The following is a 25,020-nucleotide window of genomic DNA, read 5'->3' on the forward strand; positions in this document are numbered from 1 at the left end:
TTTGGATTGCATCAGCGCGGAGGTGGGGGAGCCGGAGTCGGACCTCTGGCAGAAGGAATCGCCCGATTTCAAAGAGGGTACAGCCAAAGATGAACAGCATCATTGTTTTCATCTCTCTGGCCCCTGAGAGAGCCCGCGCGGCATCTGCAGGCAAGATCGACTCATCATCGGTGGTTGCTTGCTCGGAAAATTCCGGGAAATCAACGTATGTCCGACCGATCGAGACTTCGAACCATCGTTCTGTTTGTTTGGTTTTGGGAGGGTGCTTGAGATCACCCCCACCGCTATTGAATTGAAGAGTGTCAGTGGGACGGTTCTGCGTTGAGAGCGCGGTTGTCATCATTTGTTGGAGAATAGAGTATTATTCCATTTCGTCGAGTTCCTTCGTTCACCGAGGACAGATAGCGACTGTGATCTCGATAGGCCGAGCTAGCGGTCTTCAAAAACAAGCGAGAGTGGTCGTCTGATACTCGGGCACCCTAACTTGTTGTTTTCCGCTGCACGAGTACGCACCGGTCTTCGCAAGAGCGTCAAAATTTCTTGAAAACAAGGAGTTTCTGACTTCGGAGTGGGAGTTGCTGAGAGCGGGGTTGTCATCATATGTTTGAGTAGTGAGTATTATCTATGGTGTGTTCAACTACCGAGTGATAAACAACACGGGTCGTAGGTTGAGTGGCTACGTACTCAATGAATTTATCGTTTCGTCCTTTTTGCGTAATGATATGGAAGCGTGCGGCGCCCGCCACATTATCATCCAGAGAAACTATTCCGAGGCCTGTTCTGAGACAAAGTCTCCGCTCTGCGAACGTATAATAGAATGGAGACTGGAGTGGCTAGATAGTTCTTCCGTCAACTGGGGGAATCAGATGATGATTAGAATGAGCGGAGATGCGGAATCCTCAGGACGGTTCCTTCCTTCCCAGAGATGGCGAAAATCTCGCTGGATAGCTATCTGCCCAAGGTGGAAACATTTCTGCTGGAGTCGACGAGCGCTTATTCGGTCGATGATTTGATCCAGAGAGCTTGTGAGCTCAGTGGAATCACGCCCGTTTACCGGTGGGTCCCTCATCGATGGGAACTCAGCATGGATAAATATCCCAGGAGGAGCTGTAGCCTGGCATTTCATTCTCCGTTGTCCTCCGTAATAACCCCTGCTCCTTCCGGGAGCTTCAGGAAATTCGCATAATACAGAAATTTCGATTGCAGGTACTTGACAACGCTCTACAACTTGGACGAGAGAGTTTTCTTGAGCCCCCACCAGACGGTCGGGGGCGATGGGAGACAATATAATCTCCAGCTGCGCATCAGGTAGTCAACCTTCACCATGAAACTCGATTGGAGGAAGGAATCTGTGGGAATTTCCCTGTGGCGTAATTGGGACAGGATGCTTCGCCTTGTGGCACCATGCCGATCAATTTGAGCTAAACGGGTATCATCTATCTCGACAGGTTCCATCCGATCAAGACGGAGCTCTTGTTAGAAGACAACGTCCTAGATTTTTATTATTACCAGCTTCTGGATTACCTCTTGAACGAGTTCAAATTGAAAGAGCCGAACCCTGAGCTAGTCAGTCATCTCATCGGTCTAGTCGCGGTGGATTACGTCAAGCAACTGGTGGAAAACAATGAGACGCCCAGTAACGATAGAAGTGCCGACTTTCTTCAGTCGATCACCTTTCCCCCGAGCTGGAATTTCTCGTGGTGGAAGAAGAGGGTTGTGAAAAAGTTCTTCATCCAGAACGTACAGCGGTGCTACGAGAATTGTAAACGAGATCTCCGGTACATCGAGACTGCCTTTATCGACGGAATCTGGGAAGTTCTACTCGAGAGTCGTCAAGAAGACTTCAAGGTATGCAGGCCTTACACCGCGGAGTCGAGCGTGGTCGGTGATGCCGCGCTCTCATGGTCTCGACCAGGTGCGGATTTAATTCCACGAGATAATTTAATTCCTCGCAGGTTCGCGTTTTCGACAACGAGACTGTTCATCAAGCCGATGTGATTGTTGGCCACCTGTCGTACTGCACGGCGGAAGCGAAAGAGGGTCCTTTCCTCAGAATTTTCCGGGATCAGCAAGATGATAGACGCTTCCCGATAACGCAGATGTGTTACATGAACATCGTGAATAAAAATCTGTTGGAATTGAACGTCCGCGACGAGCATCCAATCTACCTCGCTCTCGAGGAGAATCGACTCGTCGAGCTCGTGACACTCATTGAGGGTTACTATCGTATGACCGGACGTTTCACAGCTTTTCTGTGCCCCAACATCCAACCGCCCTCGATCGTCGCAATGAAGAAGCGCAAAATCCACGGTCCAATCAAGAGAGCGGTTGCGGAGAACATTCTGCACGAAATCAAAGATCATAGGGTGAGGACAGATTCTAGAGATGTCGGAGGAATATTTTGCGACGGAGAACTTCGATCATACCGAAGGCAGATTCTGATTCAGTGGAGCATCAGGTCGACGTTTTTTCTTTCCTTCTCAGGGGTGCTTCTTGGTGCGGCAAGATCGTCAACTTTATAGAGTCTATCACGTCGATATCCTTTCGCCAAACGGCCGCGTGGTCTCGAGCAGAGTTATCGAGACGAATGAGGGCCACTTCAAATTGAAGGGAGACTCGGAAGAGAATGCTTTCGTTCAGCTCACTGATCTTGTCAACGCGAGGCTGACTCCAGGCTTGAAACTTTATCATTTGGCACCTTGTGACTACAAGAAGACAGGCCTGCAACTTTGTAAGGAGATCCCAGAGGAGGAAGCCGGTGGTGAGAACGATGGGAAGGGTCTCCTCCTCAATCGATATGTCTTAGCTCGGATGGAAGGGACAGTTCTGCGGAGCAGCTGGCAGCAGAGGGTGCTCAAGGTGAGATCTTGAATATCCGGCGTCTCATCGCCGATGGAAGTAGATCAAGATTTCTCTAGGAATGAACACGTATCGTCAACTCTCTCACAGGGCACTTATAGAAATCGTGTGGTGGTATACCGCATCCTCCTGGACAACAGCCTCCTGAGGAGTTTTCTCGACAAAGCGGATGAGATAGTCAACTGGAGATGTCGTGAAATCGTTCCCGTACTCGGCCTCGGAGTTCATCCATACAATTGCTTAGCATCGGAATTCATACCTCTCGGGTCACTCGATCTCTACTTAAAGTGAGTTCAGAACATAGCGAATAATCAGCCGAAAACCTCGTCTGGTCATCAGAGCCCGTGGCCTCAAGCATTGATCACGTTTTCATTAGCTCCTATCCATTGATGAATGATTAATTATGATAATGATATTTTTTTTCAATTTTTCTCTCGATCCTCCTCATTCTTTCCCCAACGAGAAGAGTTTGAAAAAAAATTGGGAAAATAATTCATGACTATAAGTCGATGGAAAATCATAAATGCTTGAAAGCACGGGCTCTACTGAGCATGTTTTCCCGTGGATTACCAACTCTTCCGTTTTCTCAGAAACTCCGGGGAGGACCTCACGATTGGTGATCTGGGCGATGCTGCCCTGTGTTTGGCAAAGGCAGTATGGTATCTGGAAGAACAAGGCTTCGTTCACGGCAGGATCCGCTGTCGCTCTGCTTTCGTAGTCGACCGATCAGAAAACTCGTTCAAGGTCAAATTAGGCGAACCGGGACTGCAGGTGTACAACGAGGACGACGTCCCTTGGATCGCCCCGGAATACCTCTCTGTGATGGATTCGGTCGCACACGCTCAGAAAGCAGACCTTTACGCTCTCGGGACAACCATGTGGGAGATTTTCCACCAGGCGGAAAGTCCTTTCAAATTGGTTTCTTACGAGGATGCGAAAGCATTCTTCGCGAGCGGAAACCGCCTGTCGCTTGCGGAAGTGCCTCAGGAATTCTGCCCAATCATATCGGACTGCTGGCACAGCGATCCGGAAAAGCGCAGGGTCCCGAAAGAGATCGTGCGCACCATACATCAGCTACTTTATCAAACGTACAAGCCTGGGAAGTACAACACTTACGCTCAGATCGACTTCTCGAAAATGAGCACGGTCAAGTAAGTTGAGGAACAGAATAATTACTCACTGGTAGTCGACAAGAGGAAGATTCAACGACGGATCTTCATCCGTTGGTGCTCGAAAACTTCTCTCTCCCTGACCAGACCCCGTCTTTGCAGCCCGGCGCCGCCCCCGTTGCCCTCCCGGTCGAATCGGGAATCCATCAGAGATCTCCGGAGACGAGATTCAGTGACGAGTCAATCAACCATAGCGAGCAGGAAAGGATGGAAGCAGAGCAAGTTCCTCCGATTACTGTTGGGGAAAAGTAAGGAATACGACACCCTGTCAACGGTCAGCTCTCTCGCCCTGTCGCAAGTCACGGTCGACACTGAAATTTGCGACGACAACATATTCAGCTGCGATAATTCCGAGGGCAATCAAGAAGAGAAGCTATGCGATGTCTCGAATGATGAGACTTGGCTCATCCAGAGGAGTGACATCAAAATGGGAGAGCTTGTCGGTCAAGGATTCTACGGGACTGTTTTCAAAGCATTTCTGACGCGGAGCTCGGGCGAACCGCAAACTGTCGCCGTCAAAAGAGTGAAATCCGCGGTTAGAGACGGTAATCAGAAGGATCTCGAACGAGAACTAGATATCATGAAACAGCTCCAACATCCAAACATCGTTGAAATCATCGGACTCATCGACGAGGGAGAGATGTTCCTGGTCATGGAGTTCATCGGTATGGGTGCATTGCCGGCCTATCTCGAGGCCAACAAAGAGAAATTGAGCCATCGTGAGCTCATCAAGTTCACCCGTGATGTTGCGAGCGCTATGGAGTACCTGGAGAGCAGGAAGATCATCCATCGGGATCTGGCTGCGCGTAACATTCTTGTTCAGTCCGAGACGTGCGTTAAATTGAGCGATTTCGGACTCGCACATACCCTCTCCGATGCGGACTATTATACGATCAAGTCCATGGATCGCAGCCTCCCGATAAAATGGTATGCACCAGAATCCATCCTGTTCAACAAATTTACGATGAAGAGCGATGTTTGGAGCTTCGGTGTCGCCATCTGGGAAATGTTTACTTTCGGGATGGATCCCGTCGTGAAGTATTCAGACAATCCCACGGAGATCGGGAGAGCCCTCATGGACGGACATCGCTTGCCCTGCCCGGATAACTGTCCCCCGGATGTGTATCTGATGATGGAGCAATGTTGGAGATCCGACCATAACTTGAGACCCAGTTTCGCCACGCTGTTGGCAACCTTCCAGAACATGGTCGAATCGACCGGGTGATCCACACGTGGAATATAGTCATACGTACATTGTGATATAGACGTGAATCATGTAGGTACATGGTGGACATAGGTGTAGGTACATGTAATTGTTGGCACATGTTCGCTGGAAGAATAAAGCTCGATAGATATTGATTTGGAGGATGATGTGATTAACCCTCAGGGTCGCTTATAATATCCATACCCCATTGCTCTCCGGGGCATTCTATAAGATCGAGGAACACCTGGCCCACCCCTTCCTATTCCTCATGCCATACTAATCCGTCTTAGGGATTGCTTCAGGACATGATCCTGCCCGCAGGGGCGAGGAGTGCGAATAGATCACGTCACGACCCGTTCCCTCAGCAGGCAGGAAATGCCTTCTTAGATCCCTCTAAAGCTGATTCTCAGGAATCCGCGGAATATTCGATGACGTGCACCGCAGAGAAGTTCGTCGCACGAAGGGTTCTCAGAGCGAGGAATCATCGTTCCAAGGAACACTAGCAGGGTTCCCTAAGGTCTCGAAATCCTTCCGAAGCTTGTCCTCTCATCAGACTCATCCATGAGATAGATCCCGATTCACCTACACTCTTCAGAGAGCCGCATGTCGCTTCTTACAATCCTTGACCGGGGGATTTTATTCGTACCCCCGTCGCGCTGATCGGAATTATGCCAGCAGCTCCGACGTGTCGGAGCGCGGAAAACTCACGTTTCTTCAACCATCTCCAGCACGAGATCAGTGATATGTTCATTCCTATTCGGCATGAGTAGATTGCGCAGATGAGTCGGGGGGACTCGAGACCGTTCTGATCCGGAACCTCTGAGAGCTCCCATGATAGGCATGGATTCGAGCACGACCTCGTTACCCGATATCCACTGCTTTAATCGTCATGCTCGGACATGCAACTCAAGATTCTTCAATTCAACTCTATCCGTTTCGAGTATTCAGAAGATAGAATAGGCGCGTTTGATGTCCTCTCTGATGATTGGCCATTCAAAAACATGAAGATGTTCGTAGCCACATATTCTTTCTTGTAAAGACCCTACTTATTGAGATTCACCCGGAATACATCGATTTCACAAAGACGTGACATCTGATCACCTGTCGCACAGGCGTAACATATACATGGAGGGCTCCCGGATAGGTGAAGAGCATATATTCCATGCGGATTACGACAGAGGTACGGTTTACATTCCTGAGGAAGGTCATGCCCGTCTATTTTCCGAGCCCTCGAAGACCCTCCAGGTCTAGAGGTTGCCCGTGGGTCGAGGCTTTCTGTCTATTTTTCTCATCTTTCTAGGAAAGAATTGATCAAGCTTACTTCACGACTCAGGTCCGGGACTTCCCCCCCCATATGATGCCCGTCTCTCTAACATGAAGCCTATTCGTATGATCAGACCGTGTAACGCACTTGCTCGCTCGAACTTTTTTCGTCAGGAGCGGAAATCCTTTTCGTATATTGACATGGAGAACTTTCAGAAGTCATCGCTTGGGCCCCTCGCAACTCTGGACTCATAGCGCATACGTGAACACCGCATTGCGTGAAGTCGACTTTTTTTCTCGCCTCGATGCATTCAGCCTATTGTACAGTACCTCTGAGAATTTAGTCGTGAGGTCTCTCCGAGAAAACGAAAGCAGGCGCCTGATAAGCAGAGGAAATGAGGAGCCTTGGAATTCTGTGAACGCCCCGTACCATCTCAAAGAAATTCTAGAAGTGACAGGCGGGGCTGAGTGATGAGTAGAGCTGAGAAGTTCCGGCAATCAGATCTCGTCTTCATATCCTAGCCTAAGTGTGCCACAGCGGCCACTCCCGGCTCGATCGACGTCCACTTCTCCAGTGGATGTCGACAATCTCGGATCCTCAGCTTAAAGACTGCTGGTTCGAGGATACGCCTTGGTCGCGACACGCGTGCCTCGGGGGAATCTCAGTTTCCGAGGATTGACGACGTGCATGCCTGACTTCCTTGAGCGAGAGGTTCCCTACGAAGTGGCGATTCATTCCGTAAGCTGAATCAGAGTCTTAATTTATTCTTTGATCCCCTGAAGCGACGCGAGTCTGTGTCGTTCTGGGAGCGATTGCAGCACGTTCTCGGCCTTCCCGTGCCTCTCCCGGGCTCCATTTCGGTGTGCTCGCGAGGTGCTCCAACTGCGTCTCCCTCGGATTTTGGATGTTTTAATTCAGCAGCTCCTGTGATGGGTATGCTTGTCCTCCCCATGGATCGCCCATATCCAGACCCTCAACTGGGATTTTCCGAGCATCCCTAGGGTCCTCAGCATATTCAGTGAACATCGGTTTTCTCTGCGGTCATTGGAAGCATTCCTGGCGCTGAGGGGCTGTACCCGATCCCGGCAAGAGGGGCGCTCCGAGACTTTTCTGCAGACCTGCGGTGGAGCAAGGCGCCTCGAATTTTGTGGATATGCCAAAATCTGTCCTGTACGACAGCCCGCGGGAGAAATTGAGTATGCTGGGGCGAGGCTCTGGTGGTACATCTGCCAGCGAAGTTTTTCTGTCTCCATCCAGGATCACTCCTGCGGGTGGAAATTCCGGAATGAAGAATTCTCATGGCGCTTCTCCAGAATGCCCCCCTCTACTTTCCGGAGATTGCTCCGGGAATGGGGGGCTCCGTGTGACGGTACTCTTTCCACCCTTCGCCCATCGGCATCTAGGCCGCGTAAGGAATGCAAGAAACGATACCCATACATAACAAGTAAAGGGCTGAGAGCTGGGACGCTCTCTTTTCGGCACATTCTAATCATAGGATGAGTAGCTGATTTCAAAAAGAATCTCCTGCTGCACAGAGCGAAGCTCGAGATATTCTCCATTTCATCTTACTCATAGGCGCAGAAAACCCGATCGACAGCCCGGAATACCTTGACGATGACTATGCCCCCGACTGAAATCAGAATCGACCCTAGTTTAGGCTGTCAGAGCTCAAATCGTTTCGTGGATAATTGGATGCGTTCACTCTTCCAGGGAATTTGCGGACAAGTATGTCCAGCTCCGACAGGTTGATCTTGAGGACCAGGAGCGCCTGGTAGCTGCCTTTATCTGATCGCTGGAACAACACGATTATGACGATTCTGACGACGGGGAAGTCATGGAGAAAAACTCAGTGGAGCCGATCACTTAGAGAGAGAGCAGCACCACCACGCGCTTTGAGCGGGCAAAATCGAAAGTCCAGACGTCCAGATCGAGCCTGTAAGGAGCCTGTCTTGTAAGGGGAATCTTACCGCGGAATTCCGATTTTCCTCTCTGCTCGCGCTGGAAAACCAGGGCTGGGAGTTGAAGGCGCTTGTATTCGACGGGACACCCTATTTTCGCAGTCTTGCGCCCCCGGCACTGCCGCATCGTCGGAATCAGGAGATAGCCGAACGTGCCGTCAGAGTCGCGGTGTAGATCTGACGGGCAAGGACCTTCCGAAATCGCCCTCGATGCCGTCAATGGGGAAACGCAGATTCGTCGATTCTATCGACGAAGCGACCGCGGGACAAAAGTTTTGCGGAGCGGAGTACCCACTAGGCGAGGAAGTCGTGCTCGCAGAATCCCTCCTGGAGAAATGCCTGCTGATGGAGTTTGGGAAAGTGAGGCATGGCGTTCCCGTATCGCAGACCCCCTCACTAGCCCTTTCGTCCCTCATCAGCGGGAGTGATCTCCATATGGGTCAGCGAATCGGCAAGGGATGCTTCGGAACAGTCTTCGAAGCCAAGCTGACGAGGGACCAGGACGACCCTCAAAGTGTCGCAGTGAAGAGAAAGGATCCCGAGGCCGACCGATCCGTCGTGGAAGATTTCGAACGTGAAATCGCGACAATGACGCAGCTCGAGCATCCGAATATCGTGGGGATCATTGGAGTTGTCGACGAGGGCGAGAGGCTCATGGTCATGGAGCTGGTAGGCCTTGGTTGTCTGCCTTAATGTCTTCACGCCAATCGCGACCAGCTGGGCGAAGAAGACCTGATCAGATTCGGCTGTGACATCGCGAGTGCGATGGAGTATCTTGAGAAGAAAAAGATCGTCCATCGAGATCTCGCAGCGCGGAATATCCTGATAGAGTCCAACTCATGCGCCAAGTTGAGCGATCCCGGGCTCGCACGTTGCTTGGAGGAGGATGGCATCCTTCCGGCCATTTTCCTGGGTCGCTGCTTGGGTCGTCAGCAGTTGAATAGCGAGCTCCGGAGTCGATCCCGCTCGACATGTTCACCACGAAGAGCGATGTCTGGAGCTTCGGGGTCCTCCTCTGGAGAATGTTCACATTCGGTTTGGACCCCATTCTGATGTATTCGATGAATCCGAGAGAAATCGGGATGGCACTCATGGATGGTGATCGTCTGCCATGCCCGAATGACTGCCCCACCGTTGCATATGAGGTCATGCGAAAATGCTGGAAATCTCGCCCTCGCATTTCCAATGAGCGGAGTGACTCCTTAGGCTCAGTAACAATCCGCAACCTCAATGATCCGAGGAAACACATTGTCATCGCTAGCGAACGAGAAGTCCGATGGAAAGACCCCGGGCTCGATTAGATGAGCCCTCAGTTGTTTACTCGATGCTCAGGCGCATTAATTTGGTCTGTATTATTGAATTATTATTTCTGTGTTCTCTTTGCACGGTGCGCTCAGTCTCATTATTGATGATCTATGGACCGGGGGTTCCAGAATAACGAATTCCCATGGGGCTTATAAGCCCTCTCTCACACCCGAGGAATTCCGAAATCAGAACCCTCCCCGCCTCACCCGCCCCATTCGCATATGAGCCGCATTCAGAATGCGGGGAGGGGGGGGGTACATAGTATGGGGAGGGGTGAGAGCTCGGACTCTCTGTCCGGTACATTTTGGTATATATTGGTTAGCACATCTACGGCGAATATCTTTCGCTGGACTGGAGCGGAGTTAGAGATATCTTTTTCTTCAACCTACTCCTTAGCCCAAAATAACACTCGAGAAGGTAAGTGTTCTTCGAAGACGACTGTTTCTATGAATGATTCTGCTTACATTCAGATAGGCAGGCGGTATTCCGATCTTCCTGTATAATCACTTATAATGTCCTCTCTTGCAGAAATGGCCAAGACTTCCAGCTTCCGCGGTGTCGATCTCACGGGCAAGGACCTTTCGGGATCTCCCTCGATGCTGTCAATGAGGGAACGCAAACTTGACGATTCCATCGGCGAAGCGGCCGTGGGAACAATGTTCCGCGCAGTCGAGTATCGTCAGGGCGAGGAAGTTTCGCTTGCAGAATCAGCTCCCCTTTTGGAGCAATGTCTACTGATGAAATTCGGCGGAGCGAGGAATGACGTCCCCGAAGCGCAGGCGAGCTCACCGGCCTATTCTTCGCTCATCGACAGGAATGATCTTCAAATGGGTCAGCAAATCGGCCAGGGATGCTTCGGAACAGTCTTCGAAGCCAAGCTGACGAGGGACCAGGGCGACCCTCAAAGTGTCGCGGTGAAGAGAGTGGATCCCGATGCTGACCGATTTGCCGTGGAAGATTTCGAACGCGAAATCGCCATAATGACGCAGCTCGAGCATCCGAACATCGTGAGGATCATTGGAGTTGTCGACGAGGGCGAGAGGCTCATGGTTATGGAGCTGGTGGGCTTTGGCTCCCTGCCTGAGTATCTCAACGCCAATCGCGACCTGCTGGGAAAAGAAGAGCTGATCAAATTCGGCTGTGACATCGCAAGTGCGATGGAGTATCTCGAGAAGAAGAAGATCGTCCATCGGGATGTCGCAGCGCGGAACATCCTGGTAGAGTCCAATTCATGCGCCAAGTTGAGCGATTTCGGACTCGCGCACTGCTTGGAGGAGGATGACATCCTTCCGGCCCATTTCCTGGGTCGCTGCTTTGCAGCTGAATGGCAAGCTCCGGAATCGATCTTGCACGACATGTTCACCACGAAGAGCGATGTCTGGAGCTTCGGAGTCCTCCTCTGGGAGATCTTCGCTTTCGGTTCGGAGCCAATCCTAATTTATTCAATGGATCCGAAGGAAATCGGGATGGCACTCATGGACGGCGATCGTCTGCCGTGCCCGATTGACTGCCCCACCGATGCATATGAGGTCATGCAAGAATGCTGGAACTCCGACTACAACTCGAGACCCAGCTTCGCGTGTGTTCTGAACATGCTCCAAAGAATAACCGGATTTGCGAAGTAGGTATCTTAGATAGCTAGAGTAGTATTGTCTCCAATGGAATAAAAATTAGTGCAGTATTGTTCGAAATCTATGATTGCATGATTAAATAAATTCGGAATTCTATCCTAACCGGAAGCCGTGAATTCAAACACTTCAAATAACAAGTTTCTGTATGCTCGAGCCAGAAAGCAATTCTCGTGACTAAAGGTGAGGTGAGGTCGCTTGGATCGGGCAGTCGTTCACGGGTTTCCTCTGACTGAGCAGCCACCTTTGATTGGGACCTTCTTTCCCGAGTTTCCTCCTCTCCGTGACTTATACCCGCGTTCCGAGACATCTCGCAGCGAGACCAACGGACTTGCGATTTGGGAGCTATCCTTTCAGAAATATGATCGGAAATAAAGCGCACGTGCTAGGCGGAGGGAAGAGATTGTAAACTTCCGTGTAGGATCCACGCGTTCGCGGGACTTGCTGGGCTCGTTCTTCGTGAGAGTCTTCACCGAGACCAATGCGACCCATAATCCACGGTGCGTTACTCAATTACGGAACGTGCCTCCTGCCGTTGAAGACGTCCGTCCTGGGCGGCTGATTTTGAGACGAAATTCCTTCCCAACAAGAACATCAAGTTCTAACTGAGGATCCAGCGAATGCAATACCGCATACCGCAAAACTCCGGAGGAGGGAGGCAATAGCGTCGAGGACCTCTTCGTATCGGAATTTGGGGTGCAAAGGAGATCAAGACCGATGGGTACCCGGGGGAAGGTTACTCCAGAGAGCGTTGGGCTCATCGGGGAGAGGGGGGCATCCGGCTACGTCTTCAGTGAGAGATGATGCCTCTGATTGAGCCAGTAGGGAAGATGATGTATGTATATGTGTATTCAGAGAATTTATTGCAGTTGGAGACGCTTATTGATTTTTCGGAACCTCTGGGTGGTCTCTCTATCTATCAAGGCCTCGAATCCTTATTAAAAAAAAGATCAGATGAGGATGAACGCACCGCCGGCAACTCGAAGGGGAACACGTCAGTGCAATGCATCGCGGCTCCTCCGCGCCTCACTCGAGATCAGCCTAGAACATCGGCGGCTTAGACTTGAAGCCCGTCACTCTATTCGAGAAAGGAAGATGTTTCTTCCGCATGGCGAGCATGGTATTGATCTCATAGACAATGCTCCTGAGTACATCGATAATTTCTTTCATCTGCTTGTTCTTCAGGCAGACTTGTTCTTCCAGCTCCTGGTGCTCGTCCATCAGAGCTTTCATGCGCTCGGATGGCTTCTTCTCCTCTTCGTCCCTCCGCTGCCCTTCTTCGAGGGGGACGAGTTGAATCGCTCCAGCGTCCCGTTTGAGTGACGAGAACTCAGCGCCTGATCCATTCTGATTGCAGACTCCGTAAATCCGACGCAGTCTCATGAAGAGACCTTGCAAGGCTCTCGAGGTTTCTTTGAGCTTCGCTTTCCGTTCCTGAAGGAACATCGGAGTTCGGTAAGGTGAGCTCGCTCGCAGTGAGACAGAGAGGAGCCTGGAACCGGGCAGTACTCGAGCTTTTGACTCACCTCATGGAAAATCCGTGCCTGAGTGTTCGTGGTCCCTGTGGGCGGCTGCATTGTCCTAAGAATTTGGAAGAACTCACATGCTTTTGTCACGACCTCCTGGACTGTCTCCTGTCCGATCCGACACATGACGGCTAGGTTGAAGTCTGAGCCGTTCTGCTGTTGGTTGATCTCCTAAGATGAAATCTGAAGTTAGGCCGGTTGTGGAGGACTCCTGCTGTACCACTGAGTCGGAACGTTCGATACCTTTCTCGAATCAACAGATTCTCAACTGACCTGCTGATTGCCATCCTGGTCCTGCTGATCGCTGTCGATGTTATGATCATGGAGGGATATGCCGCTCATGTTCGGCGGGGGATAGCCCCTCACATTCGATTGAGGATAGTCTCCTGGCCCACCCCTACCACCCATGGCGCCCTGAATTCCTCCCGTTTGATTTCCATGTCCACCGCCCACCATACCGCCGCCCTGATGGTGAGGAGAAGCCATGAGCAGGCTCGATGATAGGGTCTCCGGATTAGAGTCACACTGAAAGTTAGAGGAGGGTCACCCTAAGACAGGGCGCCAGAAGTTCTTCCGTGGTGAAAAGATAATTGGAAGCGTGTTTTTGTTTTCATCCATTCCCGCTCGCAGCTTTCAGCAGCGGGGTTGCTCTTTACCCTCGCGACCGGCGGGTGATCCAAAAGGGCAATCTTCCCCTCGACATAGAGGGAGTACCCCGCACAAGCATCTTCGAAGTCAAATCGCTAGCCTATCGAGGATCCCGGGTCGGTGTCGCGGGGGTTCCCGGGGTGAAAGAATCATCAGGGTCTGAGAACGGCTCCGGTAAGCTCCGCGAATGAACGGGCGCCCGCTGCGGAGCCGTAGGGCTCAGGGGTCCACGACTCCAAGCGCGAGGAAGTGCTCCTCATGTCAACCCCTTCCACCTGTTCATCGATGGAATGTCAATGGAGGGCAGCGGCGTGCGAACTCTGAGGGCGTCCGTTGCGACGAGCAAGGGATCCCGTTCGAAGATGTCTCCGAACAAGGTGCCTCCCACGGTGGAAGTTCCGGAAGGCTCCTCCCGCGTTCACGAGATTCATCTATCGGTATTTTTCGAGAGAATCTTTTTTCTTCCTCTTCCCAGCGCCGGGACTTCGTCCTCCGTATGCGCCCTAACCGCCATAATGGAAAGGCCTGATTCTTTCACTGCAGCGATGCCCCCTTCCGACACAGCGGAGGAATTCCATTCACATACGTCGGTATCCGTTCATCCGTAACCGGCGTAGGTGATATCGGTGACGTTTGGTGTTAGAACTTCGAGCTCCACCTCATAAGCCAGATTGAGTTTCCCCGGGGTCTCACTAAAACTCATCGGCCTAGCGGAAAGGTTTCTGGTCCCATTCCTTCCTCCGATCCTTTCCAGTCTGAAACACAGCCGCCCTCCGGACTCCTATCTGAGCCGGCTCATCGGATTCTCTCCGTTGAGACAACTCCCGATACTAATGCTGGTCGCAATTGCAATGAGCGAAAATCTGGAACGGAGCCTCTGCGAGAAGAGCACTACTGATTACATCATCTCATCGGAGACTGATTCCCCTCCGCAAAAACTCCGAGGCTTCTCGTAGTTGTTATGGTGTGATGTCCTCGGCTTATCCTGAAGGACTTCAGTGCACATTCGCAGGCTCGCCCAAAAAAGCTTGTACGGATGAACGAAAGGGCATGACTAGGCACTCAATACCCATGCTGTAGGAGACGGATAAATTGATAAGACGAGTTTTTGGATGATGCGAAACGTTCAGTTTTTTATCCGCTCGGGGATTTTCGTCCGGAGAAATTTTTCATCATTCCCGAACAATTGCGGATTGACCCACATTGGCTGCGAGAGGTAGAAGACGAGGACGTCGGAACCGTGGAGTAGAGACCCTCCCGCAGACAGGTTCTTCTCAAGGACCGAACACGGTCATTTCACGGCAAGAAGTCAGGGGGGCTAAACCGCCGACCGAGCGAGATGCTATTTGGTTGAAACGCCTCACGGGCGGGAACAGTTCTGTCGACGAGAGCGTCGAGTGGGCAGCAGCCTCGGGATTGAATCGAGCTCCCGAATTCCATGCTAGGCCGCTCATGGCCGCTCCCCGTAAGTTGCTCGAGAGTTTGATTGCACGTTTGTAGAGATGAGAAAGCGATAGCTGGAGGATTCCTCTCATTTCCAGTCCGTCGTCCAATAGGCTGACAAGCCTCATCTGCAGCAATTTCCCTACCCCGATTTCCTCGAACGATGGCTTCCGCCTGACGCAATCCCGAAGACTTAGTGCCGGAGTACTCGATGGGGTTGCCCTCGGACCTACGAGAGTCCAGAGAACGTAGAAACGCAGGATAGAGAATACCATTCAAGGCGCATGACCAAATGCTCGGAGGAGCGCCCTTGCCTGGTGGAACCTCTTTGAGCAGCGTCGAGTTTTTCCGTTCCTCATCTCGGGGATCGTCAGAGCTGATTACGTGCAAGACCTTTTTCTCCGAATAGACCCGATAATTTTGGGGCTCCACATCCGACAATTCTTGGATTTTCGAAATCCGCGCCGAATCTTCTCGCGCCCTGTGCATCATTTGGCCGCTCCTCTCGCACACATTGACATTTATTGACACACATTAAGATTTCGAACACAAAGTTGCGATCATGGAGCAGCCCAGGCATCTCGGCACCGTGCGCGTCGATTGAATCGTCGACGAGGGCGAGACGCTCATGGTCGAGAAGCCCGTGGGCATTGGCTCTCCGCCAGATTACCCCCACGATAATTGCGACGGTCTGGGGGAAGAAGAGCTTATCAAATTCGGCTGTGACATCGCGAGTGCCATGGAAAACCTTGGGAAGAGGGAGATCTTTCATCGCGATCATTCCGCGCGGGACATCCTCGTAAAGTCCAATTCATGCGCCAAGTTGAGCGATTTTGGGCTCTCTCACTCCTTGAAAGAGGAGGACATCCTTCCGGCCAAGTTCCTGGTGTCACGAAGCGGGTTCGGTGAAGCTTAGGTATCTACATATTTACGCGTGGAGAGACCTATTTAGTATGTATGTATGTACTCTATCCATCGTGAAGTGTAAAATCTCCGGGCCCGAGAGGGAGAGGGGTCTCGGGAAAGGAGGGCTGTTACGCGGTTGTCTCAAACCGCGCATCCACTCAGAGTTTAGTGAGTCAGTGACAGCTTCAGAGACGATTCACGGTCGTCTCTGCCAAGCTCTGAATTACTCGAATAAAGCTACCCCTGTGTCCACACCCAGTGAAACATAAGTTTAGGTTGTTTTCCATCTGAATCAGTGGCGGGCGGTAACACCTGTATCGCTGCTCACTCAGCAGTCGAATGGCAAGCCCTGGAGTCCAACTTGCTCGACATGTTCATCACGTGGAGCGATTTCCGGGGCTCCGGTTTCCTTCTGGGGGAGATGTTCACGTTCGGTCAGGAGCCCATTCTGATGTATTCGATGGATCCGAGGGAAATCGGAATGAACCTCATGGAACGCAATCGTCTGTCATGCCCGATTCACTGCACTACCGATGCATATGATGTCATGCAAGAATGCTGGATCTCAGACTTCAACTCGGCACCCAGCTTCCCCATTATTCTGGACACGGTAGAAACAATTATCGGATTTGCTGAGTAGGTAGATAATTTAATCACTCGTCAGCTAGAATAACGCAAAGTTCTGCTCGGAATATATTATCTTATGAATCAATAAAGTTAGGACTCTTTCGCATCGGCCTCCACCGCAAACGAGAAACAGATTGGTGTATCTCCTGGCCCAGACCTCCAGATTCCAGCGAGGACCTGAGAATTAGATTCAATCTCGCCGACACCGAAGCATTAAGAGATTTCCTGACGACTCAGGGACAAAAGATGGACGACGTCGATCCAGAGCTCTACAGAACACCAGCGATGACGAACAACAGATGGAAAGAGGCTGACAGGGATAACCGAAATGCAATAACAAGATTCGCAGTCCACGGATTCCATCACTTGGTCTGCGCAAATCGGGAATTTCACGAGGCAGACGACCGCTGCCGATGTACCTTCTGCGGCGCGAGATGCCCAAGATACCACCTAAGGGAGTGTGTGTCACATACGAGTCGTCGTATGGTGTAAAGTAGGGCCCAATCTGTGCATATTCCCGTATCCATACAGATATTTCCAGTAATGCAGTGTCCAACAATAAATGTCGTGCATCGGGGACGGTCGCGTGAGGGAGAGGGGAGAGAGGGAGAAAAAGATAACAATCATTCACTCGGGAAATCATCACGAGAGATGTCTATCACGTTCGACAACTCCAAGCCCCAATCCCTCACTAGCGCACGTATCCCCCCATCAGCGACCGTGAGGGACAACCCCGTGTTTTCCTTGACTAGCCAGTGGAGGATTCGTGTGTACGTGTCGGTTCGATCAGCAAGATCGGAAGATCCGAGGGAGGAGCGATCCTCAGAGTTTGAATGCCCGGCCCGGCGTACACATGTATATGTATGTACCTGTATTTTAAGAAGCATTTACACAGCTCGTGTGATAATAAACTGTTTTGATTTGATTCTATCGTATCGAGGAGACAGTTCCGAAGGAGATAGACACCGAAACAGGTCTTCGCCAAGGATGTCCCCTGAGGCCGTTGTTATTCGCCCTCTACATATGTGAACTGGAGGGCCGACTCCTCAAAACAGGAGCGGGCTTCCGCGTGCGCACGAGAGGGGTTTCTTTGTCACTCGACAGAAGAAATTCCTCAGCATCCCAGGGTTGCTGTATGCCAACGATCTAGTCCAGCGGTGGCCAAATGGGGGTCCGCGGACCACTGGTGGTCCGCGACCTATATTTTGGTGGTCCGCGGAGCATTCTGTCCAGTTTACACCAGAGGGAGCTTATCTGACACGAGCACAGCCCATGACTTTCGCGGCGGAATCTGCACAGCCCTATGTGCGTCAGTCATGAGACGGCCGCGCGTGCTGCTGAAGGCGCATTGGATACGAGACGTGATTGTGTATGTACCTGTGCTCTGCGTGTCGAAGTTTCACACACCACACGCCGAGCGAGCAGATGATTCCGTCTCGATTTGGAACGTCCGTTCCTAAATATTTGTGCTTGGGTATCGCGCACATGGGTTCAGTCGAATGTGTACGCGCCGCGGACTGTTCGATCGAGAGTGAGCTCGAGCCTGGCTTCTAGCCTTGTTTCCGGAAGGCGTCACCCAAGTTCATTGAAGAATCCCCAGCAGTTTCCTCGGAATGGGCGGGAAGAGTCAGGCCAGAATCCAGAGCTTCTTCAGGAAGCGAAAACACGTTTCCGCGGACGCCGATGACAACCCATCTTTTGGAGAGCTAGCCACTGAAGGGGAAGTACGATATCCTGTTATTGACTTGGAGGAAGAGGCCATGCCGTTAATTGAGTCGGAGATACAGATATCTGGGACCTCGAACTTCTCTCCGGTCAGGATAGGTGGCAGAATAGCGGCATCGGGGAGGCCGAAAAAGCAGTACAAACGCACGCGGAAGTACGATGCGAGCTATCTCAGATTCGGATTCATTCAAGAGCCCGGTAGCGAATTCGAGCCTAGGCCGCTGTGCATTGTTTGTTCGGAGTGCCTATCGAATGAAGGAATGAAGCCGTCCAAACTTCAGAGGCACCGAGATTTGAAACATCCCGATCTGGCTTGCAAACCGTTGGAGTACTTTCAGAGAATGCGAGACGAACTCAAGCAGCAACAGAATTCAATGAGAAATATGACCCTTGGTGACAATAACTCCCAGATGAGAGCCTCGTATCTGATATCGCTCGAAATCGCGAAGAACAAGAAAGCATACGTCATCGGCGAGGAATTGATAAAACCATGCATCCTACTGGCGAGTCAGGAGGTGATCGGACACGACGCTTACCAGAAACTCAGAGGTATCTCCCTGTCGCGCAACACGGTGAAACGGAGAATCGAGCACATGGCCGATAACATCCAAGATCAAATTATCGATTTGGTCAAGAAGTCGACATTCTACTCGATCCAGATCGACGAGTCAACAGATCTGACGATAAAGCCGTATTGGTCTGTTTCGTCAAGGTCGAACACGACGGAGAACTCTTGGAGGAACTTCTCTGCTCTGTGGAACTGCCGGGTCGGACAACTGGCTCCGAAATATTCCGAGTCCTTGACGGCTTTTTCGAAGATCATAGCATACCGTGGAAGAACTGCATTGGGGTATGCACGGACGGAGCCGCTAATATGACAGGACGTCTGATGGGTTTCACAGCAAGAGTCAAGAAGGTCGGACACCCCAACTTGCTGAGCACCCATTGCATCATACATAGGGAACAACTGGTTGCGAAACGACTCTCTCCACAATTGCACAGCGTTTTGTCTGATGTGGTCCGCATTGTGAACGAGATTCGTTGCAAACCATTGAATTCGCGTATCTTCGAAGCTCTCTGTGAGGAAATGGGTTCTCAGTTTTCCCATCTCCTCTTGCATGCAGAAGTCAGGTGGTTGTCTCGTGGGAGAGTTCTCAATCGACTTCTTTCTTTGTTGCAAGAAGTTAAGGTATTTTTCCAGCAGCAGAACAATTCGACGTTCCTTGCTATCATGTCCGATGTAGATTGGAAAGCCAAACTATCATACTTGGCCGATATTTTCTCTCATTTGAATGAGCTGAATTTATCCTTACAAGGGAAGCATTGCGATATGTTCACGCTGCGAGCGAAGATTGACGGCTTCCGTAAAAAACTAGTTCTTTGGCACGCCGCAGTCTCAGAGAAAGATTTTCCGATGTTTCCTAATTTCGATGAGTTCTCGAAGCAGAATCACCTCAGCGAGGGAGTGGTCGTAATCGTCCGGGAGCATTTACAAACCCTCATGGATTTGTTCGGTAAATACTACCCGGAGCAAGAAGATCCCAGAAATGGCAGTCTCTGGATTCTGGATCCGTTCACCGCGAAAATTGACGACACGAACTTGTGCATGAAAGGGAAAGAAAGCTTGCTGGATCTCGCTTCAGATGCGAGCCTGCAGATGAAGTTCCACGCTTCGTTGTCGAGAGCTCATTTTTGGCTCGGAGTTGGACAAGAATACCCGATGCTGAGCGCGGAAGCGATGAAGATTTTGGTGCAATTCTCCACAACTTACCTCTGCGAGAAAACGTTTTCATCTGTCACTGCCATCAAGACTAGATATCGGACTTCCCTCGAGATGCACGCGGAACTTCGACTAGGAGTTACGAATCTAGCGCCTCAGATCGACGCGATCTTGTCGTCGAAGCAAGCACAGGTATCGCACTAATTCTATTTATACACGTTAACGTAGGTTGCGTGAACGTTCTTAATTGTTTTCGAACTCGGAGTCCATGGAGATTGTGAAAACTCCTGCGCAGCTCCTCTTTGCTATCTCTATCATGCTTGTATTTCGAAGAGGTGAAATATCTGGTGCTATGAAGATAAATTAAGTGCATTCTTGATGTATTCTGGCCCCCTTCTTCTCGCGTTCTGATTTTAAAACGGGTGACCTAAATTTTGGTGGTCCGCGGGGTCCGTCGCCATGACTTTGGTGGTCCGCGGGACGAAAAAGGTTGGCCACCCCTGATCTAGTCCTCCTCGGCAGGAGCGTCAAAGAATTGGAAGAACTACTCTCAGTAACATCCGTCTTTGGGTCGGAAATGGGAATAAGCTTCCATTCTCAAAAAGCGCGATTGTAGTGTTCTCCGAAGGGGCGGGACTCACCTCCCGGAAGTTCCTCCTCCAGGGAAAGCGACTCCCGATCGAAGACTCCTACAAATCTCTCGGCATAACTCTGTCCAGCTCGAAGAACTATCTGGACAGACAGGAGAAAATGTGATAAGAGGGGTCCTTGAAGCGCAAAGACAGCTACGGGCCCAGGTCCTTTGGAGTTTCAACAGATTTGAAATCTCTAGAATCCTCTGGAAAGCCACAGCAGTTCCACAAGTGACGTATGCTAACGCCGTGGTAAGCATGTCGGCTAGCTTGAACAAGAAACTCACGACAGCCCAGAACGAGGTCGGAAGATGCGCCCGTGGTATCCCTTACTCGGCGGTCGCTACCTCATTTGTCGGGGGGAACTTGGCTGGTCGCCTTTCATAGCGCGGGGGGCGCAAAGTAAGATTCGCTTCTTCAATAGAGTGAATCTATTACCGGAGACAAGATGGGTGAAAAATATCTTGGATATGATCGAGCCAACCGGAGTCGAAACAGCCGCGTACGAACGTATGAAGCTACTGCGAGAGCAGTTCGGTTGCTCCCTGATTCAACCGACTTTCCTGAACGGACGTTCACGTCTGAATAAGTTCAACAGTCATATCGGGAAACAGGTAAACTTGACGGTGGATGGCGTGCGGGTGATGGAGAAGAAGTCTACCCTGACGAGGTATCGTAACTTCAAGAGGATCAGAGGTTCGAGGGAAGTCCGATACGACAACTCGCGTGGAAGCGCCCTCCTGGCGCTCGCAAAGGCAGGAGCCTTGCAGACAAGGAGCTCCAGGTCTCACTTCACGCCGAACCTGGACAGCTCATGTATGAAACGTGGTGTCCACTAGGAATCGGTCGAGCACGTCCTGCACGACTGCGGGGATAGATATGTGGAGGACGAAAAGCTCGTTTCGAGACGCTCCGGACCTCTCATCACTCGACAGAACTAAGAGGCTGCTGGAAGATAGGGAAAGAATCCAAGATCTGAGGTAAATCCGCCTCTGAAGAAGAGAGCACTCTGATTTTGTTTATCAAGTAGGAGGGATCAATAAATTACCATTACCATTATCACTGCGGAAGTCGAGATTCCCCTGGTGAGCTACTCACGAAGCGGAGCAAACTACATTGTGCCGCTTGAGACGGGCTCCATTCTTGGGTCTCCTGTGAAGAGTCTCCTCAATGAGGATCTCCTCGTTCGAGGCTTGGGGCCGTTCACCTCATCTAGAAGGCTAAGATGCTCCCTGCATTGACCAGACAGGCGATCATGCGATCTAATCCGCTTTCGGATCCGATCGATGAGAGGGAGCTACTCGGGAATGTGCATCGCTGCGGCGACCACTCGGCATATTATTATTAGTCTACCTCTAGATGAATGACGGACCCGTCGAGCTCCTTCCAGTCTGAGCCTAACCATTCACTGTCTTATCAGACTGTGGGGACGATAAGTTTCCGTCTGTAGGGGTCAATTGAACACGACTTACTATACTCATTGCAATGACGACGAGTCCCGTAGATAGGAGACAGAGATTCCCATTCGGAAGCGACATTTTGGTCTGAAATCTGCAGAAACACTTAAGAGTCTAGAGGAGCACTGGGGGTGCGCCAAGAGGGTGTTGTGTTCGAGAGATGCTCTCGAGTGTTAGATTGGCGACCGAAGTCTGACTCTGACCTCTCATTCCTAATCGAGGCAGCAACTGACGATACTTCTGAATCCGCTATGTGAGGCGATTGCACCCAGATAATCTATACTGGAATCTTCACGTCCGATACTGTCATATCTCGCGATGTCGGATATCCATCAAAAGGATACTGCGCACATGTTCTGCGGGGGACAATGAGTTTCGAAACTTCAGCATTCGATCCGCTGCATCCGTCCAACGTGGGAGTTCCTCGCAGATCAGCTCACCGTCATTCGGGAGCGCGGGCTGTCATCAAATCGAGGAATAGACCGGGATGCCGGAGATCAATTCATCGACGCACGCACCCAGTCGATTATGATTGATTATATCTTCATAATGGAATTTGGAAATGACCTCGCCGAAGACTTGCCCTCGATATGGATCCGAGCTCTCGCCTCGAAGTCTCGGGATCCTTTGGGAATGATGTGTGCTCAGCGAGTGTAATGTGCCTACGCGGGCGCCCCGCGCTCTTGAAATCTCTAATATCATTGATAATGAAGGCGAGAAGCTGGGACGGCTCCCTGTGGAGGATCCTCGCTTCCTCCGAAGACTTACACCGGAGTCCTCTTCTGTTCTCTCTGCATGGTGCGCCCAGTCTCATCATTGATGATCTTTGAACCAGAGGTTCCAGAATAACGAATTCCCATGGCGGCTTCTGAGCCCTCTCTCACTTCCGAGGAATTTCGAAATCAGACCCCTCCTCGCCTCACCCGCCCCTCCCACAGCTGAGCTGCATTCGGAATGCGAGAAGGGCGAGTACTAAATAGAGGGAGAGGTGAGAGCTCGGACTCTATTCCAGGTACATTTTGGCATATATTGGGTAGTGCATCTATGGCGAATATCTTTCGCTGGGTTGGAGCAGAGTTAGAGATATGCTTTTCTTCAACCTACTCGTCAGTTCAAAATAACCCTTGAGATGGTAAGTGTTCTCCGAAGACGACTCTTCCTGAGGACTTATCCTGAAATTTACATTCAGATAGGCAGGCGGTATTCCGATCTCCCTGTATAATCAGTTATAATGTCTTCTCTTACAGGAATGGCCAAGACTTCCAGCTTCCGCGGTGTCGATCTCACGGGCAAGAACCTTTCGGGATCTCCCTCGATGCTGTCGATGAGGGAACGCAAACTTGACGATTCCATCGGCGAAGCGGCCGCGGGAAAAATGTTCCGCGCAGTCGAGTATCGTCAGGGCGAGGAAGTCCTGCTTGCAGAATCAGCTCCCCTTCTCGAGCAATGTCTGCTGATGAAATTCGGCGGAGCGAGGAATGACGTCCCGAAGCGCAGGCGAGCTCACCGGCCTATTCGTCGCTCATCGACGGGAATGATCTTCAAATGGGTCAGCGAATCGGCCAGGGATGCTTCGGAACAGTCTTCGAAGCCAAACTGACGACGGAGCACGGCGAGACTCGAAGCGTTGCAGTGAAGAGAGTCGATCCTGATGCTGACCGATTTGCCGTGGAAGATTTCGAACGCGAAATCGCCATCATGTCGCAGCTCGAGCATCCGAACATCGTGAGGGTCATTGGACTCGTCAACGACGGCGGAATGCTCATGGTCATGGAGCTCATGGGCTTCGGTTCTCTGCCAGACTACCTCCACGCCAATCACGAATCACGACCTGCTGGGGAAAGAAGAGCTGATAAAATTCGGCTGCGACATCGCGACTGCGATGGAGTCCCTTGGGCAGAGGGAGATCGTCCATCGGGATCTCGCAGCGCGGGACATCCTGGTAGACTCTGATTCATGCGCCAAGTTGAGCGATTTCGGGCTCGCTCACTCCTTGAAAGAGGAAGACACTCTTCCGACCAAGTTCTTGGACCGCTGCTTGCCAGTCGAATGGCAGGCTCCGGAGTCCATCTTGCTCGACATATTTTCCACGAAGAGCGATGTCTGGAGCTTCGGGGTCCTCCTCTGGGAAACATTCACATTCGGTCAGGATCCCATTTTGATGTATTCGATGGATCCGAGGGAAATCGGAATGGCACTCATGGATGGCGATCGTCTGCCGTGCCCTATCGACTGCCCCACCGATGTATATGATGTCATGCAAGAGTGCTGGGACTCGGACTACAACTCGAGACCCAGCTTTGCAATCATCTTGCACAGGCTTCGAAAAATTATCGGATTCGCTGAGTAGGTAGATCGTTCAATTCGAATTGTATCCCATCAAATAAACAATGCGGAGTTCAGCTTTATTGTCTCATGATTCAATGAACTCAGGATCCTGTCGTATTAGAATGTCCTGAAGACTGTCAGGACATTCGAATAATGATGTTCTGATGATTCGAATAATGATGCGGTCGAGTGCGCACTCGAAGAGAAAGTCACCGGCAATGAGTCAGTCGGTGATATCTGGAATTTTTCCCACAACTTCCTGTGAGAATGCCCTCGCATTCCCGATGAGCAGATAGACTCCTTGGACTCGAAGACAACCCCCAACCTCAATGACCCGAGGAAATACATTGTCCTAGCTAACGACCGAGAACTCCGATGGAAGAACCTCAGACCCAATCAGATGGCCACTCAGTGGTGTCCTCGATCATTAGGCGCATATAAGTGGGCATTTTCTCTGAATCAGTATTACTCAGTCTCATTATTGATGATTTATGATCTTTGAACCGGGGGCTCCAGAATAACGAATTCTCACGGGGGCTTATAAGCCCTCTCTCACACCCGAGGAATTCCGGAATCAGAACCCTCCCCGCCCCATTCGAGCCGCATCCAGAATGCGGGGAG

At 51.1% G+C, this 25,020-nt stretch overlaps 4 protein-coding genes and 1 pseudogene across 4 annotated transcripts; 4 read left to right on the top strand and 1 right to left on the bottom strand.

Annotated features, from left to right (window-relative positions):
- Positions 1-502: 502 nt before the first annotated feature.
- Positions 503-5,253, top strand: LOC100902610 (tyrosine-protein kinase JAK2). Its single transcript, XM_003747120.2, has 9 exons — positions 503-611; positions 924-1,056; positions 1,207-1,308; positions 1,449-1,848; positions 1,956-2,366; positions 2,485-2,859; positions 2,950-3,146; positions 3,450-4,010; positions 4,131-5,253. The coding sequence occupies exons 2-9, from the start codon at positions 926-928 to the stop codon at positions 5,251-5,253; spliced, it is 3,300 nt and encodes a 1,099-aa protein (XP_003747168.2). The 5' UTR covers positions 503-611; positions 924-925.
- Positions 5,254-8,673: 3,420 nt separating this feature from the next.
- On the top strand, positions 8,674-11,384 carry LOC100902902 (tyrosine-protein kinase receptor TYRO3-like). The gene is made up of 3 exons (XM_018640909.2): positions 8,674-9,123; positions 9,172-9,367; positions 10,288-11,384. Exons 1-3 carry the CDS (start codon positions 8,674-8,676, stop codon positions 11,382-11,384), a joined length of 1,743 nt encoding a protein of 580 aa, XP_018496425.2.
- Positions 11,385-12,428: 1,044 nt separating this feature from the next.
- Positions 12,429-13,321, bottom strand: LOC100903050 (mediator of RNA polymerase II transcription subunit 30 pseudogene; annotated as a pseudogene).
- A 4,829-nt stretch (positions 13,322-18,150) lies between these two features.
- Positions 18,151-20,186, top strand: LOC100903189 (SCAN domain-containing protein 3-like). Its single transcript, XM_029112523.1, has 3 exons — positions 18,151-18,959; positions 19,088-19,451; positions 19,710-20,186. Exons 1-3 carry the CDS (start codon positions 18,151-18,153, stop codon positions 20,184-20,186), a joined length of 1,650 nt encoding a protein of 549 aa, XP_028968356.1.
- An 898-nt stretch (positions 20,187-21,084) lies between these two features.
- On the top strand, positions 21,085-24,468 carry LOC100903334 (tyrosine-protein kinase SRK3). The gene is given in 4 exon segments (XM_029112524.1): positions 21,085-21,310; positions 23,319-23,482; positions 23,569-23,892; positions 23,894-24,468. Coding segments are annotated over 4 exon segments (1,242 nt in total). The 3' UTR covers positions 24,422-24,468.
- The last annotated feature ends 552 nt before the right edge of the window (positions 24,469-25,020 follow it).

The sequence above is a fragment of the Galendromus occidentalis genome, unplaced genomic scaffold, assembly GCF_000255335.2.
Source record: "Galendromus occidentalis unplaced genomic scaffold, Mocc_1.1 scf7180000077512, whole genome shotgun sequence".
NCBI classification, from domain to species: Eukaryota; Metazoa; Arthropoda; class Arachnida; order Mesostigmata; family Phytoseiidae; genus Galendromus; species Galendromus occidentalis.